This window comes from Periophthalmus magnuspinnatus, chromosome 18, assembly GCF_009829125.3.
Source record: "Periophthalmus magnuspinnatus isolate fPerMag1 chromosome 18, fPerMag1.2.pri, whole genome shotgun sequence".
Taxonomy (NCBI): domain Eukaryota; kingdom Metazoa; phylum Chordata; class Actinopteri; order Gobiiformes; family Gobiidae; genus Periophthalmus; species Periophthalmus magnuspinnatus.
In genome coordinates, this window is record NC_047143.1 from 8737485 (window position 1) to 8748648 (window position 11164).

At 37.1% G+C, this 11164-nt stretch overlaps 2 protein-coding genes across 2 annotated transcripts; both read right to left on the reverse strand.

Annotated features, from left to right (window-relative positions):
• Window positions 1-15: 15 nt before the first annotated feature.
• dnajc3b (DnaJ (Hsp40) homolog, subfamily C, member 3b) lies at window positions 16-4105 on the reverse strand. The gene is made up of 12 exons (XM_033983802.2): window positions 3613-4105; window positions 3135-3245; window positions 2920-3044; window positions 2753-2827; window positions 2415-2558; window positions 2073-2254; window positions 1850-1969; window positions 1673-1778; window positions 1483-1603; window positions 1266-1398; window positions 1035-1183; window positions 16-954 (listed from the first exon to the last, which is right to left on the reverse strand). The coding sequence occupies exons 1-12, from the start codon at window positions 3695-3697 to the stop codon at window positions 803-805; spliced, it is 1503 nt and encodes a 500-aa protein (XP_033839693.1). The 5' UTR covers window positions 3698-4105; the 3' UTR covers window positions 16-802.
• A 529-nt stretch (window positions 4106-4634) lies between these two features.
• On the reverse strand, window positions 4635-9110 carry cldn15a (claudin 15a). Its single transcript, XM_033984128.2, has 5 exons — window positions 8738-9110; window positions 8037-8201; window positions 7407-7488; window positions 7226-7333; window positions 4635-4934 (listed from the first exon to the last, which is right to left on the reverse strand). Exons 1-5 carry the CDS (start codon window positions 8952-8954, stop codon window positions 4844-4846), a joined length of 663 nt encoding a protein of 220 aa, XP_033840019.1. The 5' UTR covers window positions 8955-9110; the 3' UTR covers window positions 4635-4843.
• Between the last annotated feature and the right edge of the window lie 2054 nt (window positions 9111-11164).

Consider the following 11164-nt stretch of genomic DNA (forward strand, 5'->3'; position numbering starts at 1 on the left):
ATTTGTTTTTTTCCCCATTTAAATATACCTTTAAAAGTGTATGATTTGCATCACATAACAGTACGTTCCTAGATGTGCTCAATTTAAGATCAGTAACACTGACTAACCTGAGTGCAGAGATCTCTTTGACCTTTACATGAATGAGGCTCTGAGCCACTGGAGTCACACAATCTGGTGGGTTATTCAAAGGCTTTTATAAAGCCTACAGTACCAGCTGAGAAAAAAAAATGGAGTGGTTGAAAAAAATAATGGTTGTTTTCAATCTGGAATCCCCTTGTTTTATCTATAAATAACTGTTTCATCAGATGTTGATGTTATAATGGATTATTTAAACTGCAAACTTCCCAAGAAGTAATGCATTATATTGAGTGTATTGAGAACATGTTTTTAAAATAATGGATTTCCAAAATTCTCTTTGCCATCATAGAGTCATCAAAAGTGCTGAACAGCAAACTGAAATTTCCACTTTTTGGAATACTGCAAGCAGGAAGCCTATGCCAATGCAAACAATGCAGAAAATTCCTCAGAAATGTGCCTTTAAATGGCACAAACAAAACAATAATAAAATGTAAAACAGTACACAACAGTCTTGAATGATAACAAGGCCTGATTTTCTTCAACCACAAACCCTGACCAGCTCAACGGTTGCTTTGAAAGTCTTGTTTTTGCAGCCAGCTGTCAGTATTTGAAAAAAAAAAAATACTTTGATCCGGAATTTGTAGAAGTCCAAACTCCATTAAAGGCATAATAATCCAACGTCCCAAATACTCAATAAAAAAAAAAGTCTGCACGGAGCTTGTCTCTAATTGTATTGGAACTTAAAATGGAAGCTGCCACCTGACTCAAATGGGTTGAAATGGAAAGGCCAGCCTTGTCCACCATGTCCACCCCCTCCACCCTGCTGGTTCTCTGGATCAAGCGGATCTTCACCCTGGTCAAACTTCTGCCTCATTTCTGAAAAAATACAGACTATCCAGTCAATTCCCAATATAAATGGCATATGATAATATGTGTAATTTACTGACATCTCTTACCTGGGTCTGTAAGCACCTCCTTAGCAGATGCAATATCAATGAATTTCTTTTCTGCTTCTTTCTTCTCTGACTCTGATTGAAAGTTATCAGGATGCCATTGTTGAGCCAACTTTCTGTAGGCTTTAGTAATTTCCTGCTTATTAGCATTTCTAGGGAAAACAATGACTCAGGTTAAATTTACTTTACAACATGCTAGGGTTCTTGTAGTCCAGTATAAATTAGTCTCTTTACCTGCCAACCCCTAGGATTTTATAGTAGTCCCTTTTGCGTGAAAGTTTCAGTAGTTTCTGTGCCTTTTCCAACCCTTCCCGAATTTCATTACTGTCACCATCAAACTCTCTTGCCTCTTGGTAATCGTCCACAGCTACAGGTTATAAAGGGGGAAATATTTCACACAATGATACAAAGATGATAATTTATCAGTGTACATAGCTCTCTCAGGGTTTACCTTTTTCATAGTCTTGATTGAGAATGTAAGCTTCTGCTCGATCTCTAAGAATATGGGCATTGCGTGGATCTCTCTGGTGAGCTTCTGAACATGCATCAATGGCTTCTTGTGCCAATTTTTCCTGGGAAAAGCATAATCAGAAAATTGTTATCACATTTTATTTAAAAAAGTATAAATATAAAATACTTACCTTAACTAGACAGAAACAGATCCTCTCTTTTGCAAGGTTGGTGTAGTAAATGACATTTGGCTCAGTCTTCATCACTGATTCATATTTTTCAATAGCTTCATGAAACCTAAGAGGCACATCCAAATTAGACGACTTTGAACAAAGTAGTACAAAAATCTAAATTGTGGGAGAACAGACCTCTGCTCTTGAATGAGCTCTTCTGCTGAATCGAGCTGCTTGCTGAGCTTTTTCACCTGTTTGTAGTGGCTTAAACACTCTTTATCATCCTGGTCCAACTTTAAGCACTCTCTAATCTGACTGCACAGAAACAATATGTAAAGTAGCCAGTGAGAGCTAAAGCAACATCCAAATCAAAATCAGGCACTTTGCATGACATAGTTTGCTTATTCATGTAACTTACTTTAAAGAGTCATGGTGTTCTCCAAGACTGTAGTGCAGCAGGCTTAGCTTGAGGTACGCGGCACGGTTGTCATTGCGGAGCCTTGTAGTGGGGGCCAGATCCTGAATAGCTTTCTGTGGATCTCCCATACGGATGTAACAGTCAGCTCGAAGTTCCCGTGATTCAGGATCCCATGGTGAAATCTAAATGAGAAAGAAACTTTCAGTAACTTGTTGGACCGCTACAACACATTTTGTGCTAGACCTACATAGGTTAAATATGTAATAAATCACTATCCTTTCTTTACAAAGTAATACTGCTTCATAACAGTGGGCCTCATACAAACAAAAATAGAACACACACCTCTATGACCCTTTCAAGCAGGTTAACTGTGGTGCTGTAGTCGCCTTGGTGGTATGCAGCATGTGCCTCCTCTTGTAGCTCGTCCAAATCCCTCGCCTTCTTCAACTGATCGTGAGCTTCTTCACTTTCTGCATTGCGCTGTACCTACAAGTGGACAACAGACAATTCCTTCAGAGATATTTCTTCAGACTAGCAGTCAAGAGAGGTCTCATATTGTGAAACAAGTTGTGGTTTCCCAATATGAGACCTCAAGAGCAAAGATGCCTTGAGCGAACTACTTAAAAATCCCAACAAACATCTGACTTGTCCTCTTTCAGGCTTTACATAGAAAAGAATACCACAATCTCAAAATCCTCTTGGGCTTCCTGAGTGTTCCCCTGTTTCAGTAGTATATTCCCTCTTTGCAGCCTTGCCTAGGAAATAGAAGATAAGAAATTATTAGAAGTAGAACAAAGCAAAAAATATATGCCGTTAACCTTGTTAGGTATATTTAACTTGTACATACTGCTAAAAAGTCTGGCTTGAGCTGAATGGCTCTGGTCAGGTCTGGCAGTGCAGATTTAGACTTCCCCATGGCAAGGAACACTGCTGCCCGTTTGTAATAAGTCAAGTAATTTTTAGAATCTCCTTCTAACAAAGCACAAAGATACAATTGTGAAAGATATTATTAGCACTAGTTACTAATTGACCTGGGAAATGTGCATAGTAGTAGAACCTTACCCACGGCAGAGTGGTAGTGGGACAAGGCTTCAGCCAGCTGACCAGCGGCCAGGAGTTTGCGACCCATCTCCAGATGGTGCTCAATCTCGACTTGTGTTGCGCCTAGGACACCTACAATGCAAAAACAGATTAAAGCTATCTCATTATATTAGGTATATGTTTATCAATGTGAAGCCTTATATTTTGGGGTAAAAAGGTCAAAGACTATTTGAGTTAACTTCCCAAGTGCTATGAATAATTATTAGCTCATTCACTGAATAGAATGTTCAAATGTATAATGACATACAAAAAGATCTCGGAGACACTTTCAAACATTGTGGAGGTATGTGGTTTCATTATGATCATCTCAAGGCGGCATTCTGTGGCAGCTAAAAGAACATTAAAAGTGTACAAACAAGGACACTCCTCACCCAACAACTGTCGTTAGTAAATAGCAATATCCCTTTTTAACATTTTGGTAACCCGAGCCCGGACTTACCGTCCAGCTGGAGGTCTAGGACGACACAGAGCAGTGACAGTGAGCAGAGGATTCCGCTGACTCCAGCCCGCCGACAAGCCTCCATTACCGGCTTTAACCGCACTGTGACAGCAAAACAACCCTCTCTACCGTTCAACTAAAGATTTATGTCATTTACACTGATGTTCTTTCTAGCAATTCATCCTGCTTTCAGTAAGATCATCAGGAAGAACAACGGCAGAATAAGAAACGACGGTGTATTTACAGTCCCGCTCTGCCAAAGGTCCGTGTGGAAAAAACTTTCAGCGAAAAGGTTCCTCTGTTCTAATGTTTTGTATTTTTAAATGTTTGCCTGATTAACCAGGCTTCACTTGACTTTTGACACATTATAACAGAGAGCCCACGCAAACCAGCGCTTATAAGAAACCTCGTACTGAGCGCACTGGATACCAACACTGTCACCCTCCCTTTCTGTCCTACATTCCCAGGATTGGTCTGCCCGCAGCACTTCCGCGTTTGTCCCAAAACGTGGGCTGCTCTTATTGGAGGGATTTTTTTTAACTGGCACTTTCTCTTGCGGTCCTCTCATGTCAGGAGGGTTATCGCATAGTCAATGATTATCACTTAACATCAAAGATCAATTCTAAATGCACATCAGGTCAACCTAATAATCATTATTATATTATTACAAAAGCTTATAAACAAGGAAATAGTCAAATAAGTAATTACCGTAGATCCATAATAATTACCATACTGTATAAATAATGTTATATTTGCACTGTATGGTAATTACCTGTGGTGAAATAATAGAAATGACGGAAAACGACCATTTTTAAAAGGTTACTTTTGGATATAAAGCTATATTAAGAGTCGATTGCTTATAAGGAGTAGGCCAGCCAATTTATTTAGCCTAGTTACATCTTACATGTGGCTTAGCCTGTAGTACAGACTGACTTTACCACAAGCCTGGATTATAATGAAATACACTACATATTAAAAAAAAAAATCTTGAGTCGATTAATGGATTTTCAGAACAGTTTGAACCTGTTTATTCTATGCACTTGTAAAAAAGAAAACAAGAAATAAAACATTCGCATTTAATAAACTAGAAAACAGACACACATACAAACATATTAGCCTCACAATCAATAAACTTTGTACAACATTTTACAACTCCAGCTGAAAGGCACATTTTGTAGACCTTAAATGTTCCAAAGCAGCTGCCACCCAGAGTTCAACCTTGATCCTTCTTTCAGACATAGGCATTGCGTCCATAAGTACTGGCAGCAGCACTCCGGGCTGCCCCAGAATAGGCAGTTCCCCTGCTTTGATATGGCAATGGGCTGAACAAAACAAACACATAAAAGAATGTGTTACTTGAGAATAAAAGGTAATCAATGTGAATCATTCCTCGTAGGCCGGTATTTGTTGTAGGCTCAGGTGGACTACATGGGCTGTTGTATGTAATCATCTACTGTGCAGATGATTCAGACAGAGCCTTATTGTACTATATTTAGGCTACTTTTTATTTATTATCAAACATCTCTAAGTGTAGACTTTTTGTATTGGTGTAGGGTAGAGAAAAACAAACATAAGAATGTACACATTGAAGGGCAATTAATAACACTATTGTAATTTGAAATAGTATTAGGCTACACGTAAGTTTCCTCTAAAAACAATTCCATTTACATGAATACATGTTGGCCAAGTATATTGTAATAAATATACTCTAAAAAGTACAAATACAAGTGTAAATTAAAGCCGCAAGTGGTGATCATGGCCCTCACCGTGTGCATATCCCTCTCATGTGGTTCCTATAGTGTAATTAACTTTTTTGATTGGAGTGACCTAAAAAAGGTTTGTGTCAATTTTCAATAACTTTGCATTAAAGTAAGTTCTGTCTCTGTATATAGATTTGGAAAGTTCAATATGAAATAGTGGATGTTTATGTTCCCACAGTCCAAACGATTAATAGAAAATTATGTTGATCCAGTTGACTTTTTCTATGTTATAGTGCCGCTGCTCCTCCACATTGAGAGGAGCCAGCTGAGGTGGGTCGGGCATCTGTTCTGGATTCATCCTGGACACCTCCCTAGGTTACGTTATAATTTGATAATTTTTGACTTTTTATGTTTATTTTAGGGGGTGCTATATTCATCATTGGTTATGTGCTCATTACTCTGCTCTATTCAAGCTTTGATTTTGCACTTTTGGTTGACATTTTAGCTCTGTAGGCTGATGCTTGTGGTGGTGAGCAGGTATCAAAGAAACAGGAAATAAAGACTTTTTATACGCCGTGTTACACAAAAATTTTATCCATTAAAAATGGACTATTGATTATCAACATGTATAGATGTGGCATGAAGAGTGTGAACTCACTTAGATAAAAAAAAAAATCTCGGACTTTCATATAAACGTATGTTGGTCTAAGCATGTGTGTGATTTTTTTAAAATGTTTTTTTAAGGAGCCTTTGCACTTCTGCTGGCCAACCATGTCCACAATAGATTTTTTGCATCTTCTCATGCATAGATTTTAATCCCAAAGTTTTGCACAAATTGAATAATGTTTACATTTCATGTCTATGGTAATCCATTAATATATAATCCATTATAGGCATGTGGCTGTGAGAATTCATCAAAGAAACAGAAAATTAAGGTGTGTAGATTAGGTTTTATACAAGAGCAATAAAAGTGACAACAGAATTTCAGTCTAATATGGTCGACTTCCTGTTCATCATAGGGCAGTGCTCCAATTCAACTTCAGGCTTGTCTCATTGATCTTTATCACTGTTCTGAATTTCATGAGCCCATTTGCCCCAATGAGGTCCAATTTGGGGGAAGAATTATAATAAGAAACTGATCATGAAAAATGCCCCTTACCAGTTACTTCGTTATTGGCTCAGGCCAATGAGTACATGATTGGGGAACTCCAAAAAGATCTATGTTTGCTTATAAATTGCCTGATGCTTTTTTACAGTTTCCATAAGCACCACTAAGAGGTGCTAAAGAATTATGACTGAACAGCAACAATCCCAATTTATTTTTTATGTTAGTGGGTTACAATTTGGTCAGATTAATGTCTAAGGGTCTTTGCTTTAACTTACTACTATGGACCCTGAAATCACATTTATTAAGCTTGATTTTGTCTGGGTTTGGCAATAAATCCTTTATGAAGTTGTGTTTACTGTGGAAAGGTCTAAGGCTAATATAGCTTATGCAGAGTTGCTATTTAACCAGATGTGAATGATTAACCATTTTAAGGCAACAAGTTTTCCCTGAGCAGCAATTGGATCATTCTAGATACTTCTGCATAGTCAGATTCTATGCTATTCATTTTTTATTACTTTGAGTGACATAAAACAATAAAATTAATATAAGAGATGCAGTTAAAAGCCAAATTCTTGTTAATCATCATCAGGTATTTCATGTCATTTGTAGTTGGATTAATATTTAAAATGCATTATTTTGTATTTTACAACAAAGTGTGGATATAACTGAAATCAATACAACAAAGGCCCTTCCTTCTTTTGAATTGCAGTGTTAGCTAGTGTATCCTGTGTAGACTTATCAGCTAGACAAACAGAGATAGAGATAAACTGAATGCAGATTATACGCTTGGAATGGTTGAACTCACCGTTTCTCATCCGATCCCATCTTGCAGGAGCAGGTTAGACAAGCCCCACCCGCAATGGCCAGCACCGCAGAGCACCAGCCGATATACAGACCCTCTCCAATTTCATACCTGCCACATAAGACCCATATCAGATGGAAATCCCATACAGTATGTATACTACAGATCAGCTCAAACAACTTACTTTGTTCCAACAAAGAGAGGATTAAAGAAGTCTTGGGTGATGTTGAAAGCATACCACGACACAGACACCAATGTGCAAATACCTTGGAGTAAAAAATATATATATATATATATATATATATATATATATATATATATATATATATATATATATATATATATATACACACACACATACATACATACATACATACATGCATACATATACAATTTCTTCCTGCTTTTTATTTATAACTGCACACAAAAATAAAACACTGTGCTTGGTTGTCAGCAGTAGTCAGCAGCAGTCAGCATAATAAATTCAAGTAGGCCTACCGCTAGGATGCAATGATTATCTGAATGATTTGACTTTTATGCCAGAAGTTCTTATACTGTTTCTATAAGATTCGGATCAGCAAAAATGGGTTATATAAGCCTAGCTGAATCACAGACTAGTTGAAGTTTTAATTACATTGCATTGCATTCTTGCTATGTTCTTGAAGCAGACATTGTACATTGTTGCACTTAAAGCATACAATATTCATCATTTTAAAATTGTCAGACAAAACTGTTTTAGACAAGATTAAAGACTGCTCAAATCTGAAACAAATGTTTTTGAAAAGAAACAATAAATTGAATATGTTGTCCTTACCTTGTAGAATGAACATAACTCCAGCCGCCCCAGCGATCCTTCCTTTAAGCACATAGTTTTCCCCTCCAGCCTTGGAGCACTGTATCCCAATCAGAGCTGCTACCAGTGCAAAGGATCCCAACACTATGGACATGATCATTAAGGCACGAGACGCTTGGATGTAACCTGGATACAACATGAAAACCCACCAACAAAAAGGGAAGATAATGGTTATCATCTTTACAATTCTGGGTAGATAACCTCACTTAAGAAGGTAGAATAGCCGTCTCGTGATGTGCATGTGGTAAGTGCAGAAATCCACAAGACTTTTACTGCTATGCAACACAATTTGCATTTGCAATTTTTTCCTTTTTACAATATTTTGTGAGCTGGGGCAACAGTGGGTGTTTGCCCACTAACTAAAAGATAGCCTAAAACCTACCCCTAGTAATATGGCTGTTGTGTGATTGGGCAACACTTCCATAGTATAACTGACTAGTTGTATTAGGAAGGGCATTCAGCATAATAAATAAATCAAACAATCAAATACACGGTGAAAACCATTTACTAGGGTACCATTAAAAGGTAAGAAAAAATACCAAAAATAGCTGAACAAGCATAATGCTGCTTGTCTCCATGGAGTTTTAAACATTAAATGTTCCTTTTAATTACATGTGTTTAAATAAGTTAGTTGTTTTTACAAATATGAACTTTTAACATACCACTCAGTGCCAGTAGAGAAGGAAATTCCCTGCAATTGTGGACTCCAGTTGAGTCAGTGGCACAGGACATCCATAGGTTCTCATAGATGGTGGACGTGGTGATGACATTCCCATCCACGGTTGAAGTTCTCCAGTAGCGGTTGGGCAGGGCCACCCCCACCATGACCCAGCCAACAAAGCCCAAAACCAGTGCTACCACCTCCACAATTGGATCCATGACCCACTTAGGTCTAGTAATCGCAGAAAATAATCCAGATCTTGATTTCTAATTTGAAAAATAAGAGCAAAAATTTTGTAAAATAGACAAATGTGGTGGTGGTGGTGAAGTTGTCAGTGACTTTCTCTCTCCTGATGGTGTGAGATGTGTTGACTTCGACAGATATGTATAATCATTTATATGAGAACACTCCTCCCCTCTTTGCTCACATTGCGCTTTTTACACCCCTGAAACTGAACAGGTGTTTATCGGCAAACTTGGGTCCAATGGTCATGTATTAGTCCCAATTACACCATGCTTTCATTGTTTAGTATAGCGTTATTCAAAATGTATCACCTTTTGCACGTAATACAGAAAAAAAAAAAAAAAAAAAGACTGGACTTTTTTTATTCTAAAATGTGATTTACTTGATTTTTTTTTTTAAGTCTTTAATAAGACTGCTATAGACATTACTCTTGTGTGCCAAAAGTCTATGTCCTTATTCCACTTTTTGGCAGCCCATTTTATCATATTTTCCCACCCCTCATATATAATCGGAAATGGGAAACAAGCTCAGACAATGTGTCAAACAATAGTGAATAAATGTGTTCGATGGGATCTGAGATTAACCCTACAGTCACTGGATATGTGATTGCGAGTATATGAAAGTTAAGGTTCGAGAATTTATATATTTTAAACCTGTTAAGAATGTATGAAAAATGAAATGCTGAATACAAAAGCAGATCTTATTAACTGACAGAGACTTCCTTCAATAAAATTGAGGGAGAAGTCCTGTTACATAGATGATGTATTTGTATCGATATGAAGGGCGGTTACAATCAATGTTTTATTGTTCTGATTTGTACTCCTCAAGGTCGTTGTCACTAAACACCACGCCCAAGCTTTAGTGATACTATTTTGGAAAAGTGTCAACTTACGTCGCCTTTAGGAAAAAATCCAAAAAAGATAAGGATTAGAGATAGCAGGTGGGTTCACTATGCTTTGCCCATGTTAATTACTTGACTGATAGCGACAATAGTGAAGTCGACAATATTGCTAAACCCAGGACACACATAGATAATGCTAACATAAATCTTGGCTCTGGGACTTGGAAAAAAATGGTGAACCTGTGAACTCAATTTGGATTAAAGGTCAATCGTGAGGATGTCAAACATAGGGAAATACAATTCTGTATAGGATTGGTTGCATTTTAAATTGCTTAAATTTTTTAATAAATGTACCTAAATTAATAACATGCATACTCCCTATGAAAGTCCCAGTATCTTACAGCTGATGAGAGTGTCAGAAAGGGCATCTATTGATGCATTTATATTAGTATAAAAAGAATAATAAATTGTTGTTGTCATGTTTTTGCATATGCAATTGTGTGTGTTTACTTTGCCTATTTTATGCAGCATTATATTATAAAAAAAATAACCTGCATAATTCTTTACAACAACAGTGGAAGTTTACGAGCCCCATGAAAATGCATGTATGGCTCTGTTTGAAGAGTCTATGTTACAGCTCATCTGTCCGCGGTGAGTTTGTCATGTTTGATGAGGATAATCCATCTGAGCAAACAAATCTTTACACAATCCTGTAAAACTGTAATACCTGGAATAAAAGCAAATAATGTTTATGTGTTTTTCATGAAAAGTCCATCCATGACAGAGGAGAAAGGAAACGTGATGTAGGACAGATCTGAGCTCACTTTAAAAGGCTTGTTGAGTACAAACTGGTCTAAGATTATCCTGGCTCTTAATTTTGAAGCTATAATGGATGTACATGCATTATTATTATTATTAATATGATGTTAGCAAAAATGTTTCAGAATAAGTGTAATAATAAACTGAAGATAAAAAATATATAAATGCATTTAATAGATGTAAGTTACTGTCCCTGGCTGCAGTAACCCTGGATTATAGTTCAACTTCCAATTGCCCTGACGACATCCATACAGGCTGTAATTTAACCAATACTGCTCTTTCACATCTTCTTTCAAAAGTGCTTACGTATTATTGTTCCTGTCCCTAGATGGAGTCTAGTGCACATTGGCCCTTGTAACCCACTCAAGCACATCCAAATTACACAGGTTTTCAGAAATCAGTTACAGTGTGATCATGTTTATTAAATATTATCTTATGAATCTGCATTTTGAGTTTATTTTTGGATGTCACTATAGGTCACTACCACCATTATTTCATTCAAGACTTTTCCCAATCATTCGTTCT

Coding starts and splice junctions, on each gene's coding strand:
- cldn15a (XM_033984128.2), bottom strand. CDS start 8,954: ATGGATCCAATTGTGGAGGTGGTAGCACTGGTTTTGGGCTTTGTTGGC. Junction 7,489..8,036: donor AGTTATGTTCATTCTACAAG/GTAAGGACAACA, acceptor TTTTACTCCAAG/GTATTTGCACATTGGTGTCT. Junction 7,334..7,406: donor CCTCTCTTTGTTGGAACAAA/GTAAGTTGTTTG, acceptor CTTATGTGGCAG/GTATGAAATTGGAGAGGGTC.
- dnajc3b (XM_033983802.2), bottom strand. CDS start 3,697: ATGGAGGCTTGTCGGCGGGCTGGAGTCAGCGGAATCCTCTGCTCACTG. Junction 3,246..3,612: donor CCTAGACCTCCAGCTGGACG/GTAAGTCCGGGC, acceptor TTTGCATTGTAG/GTGTCCTAGGCGCAACACAA. Junction 2,828..2,919: donor TCAAGCCAGACTTTTTAGCA/GTATGTACAAGT, acceptor TCTATTTCCTAG/GCAAGGCTGCAAAGAGGGAA.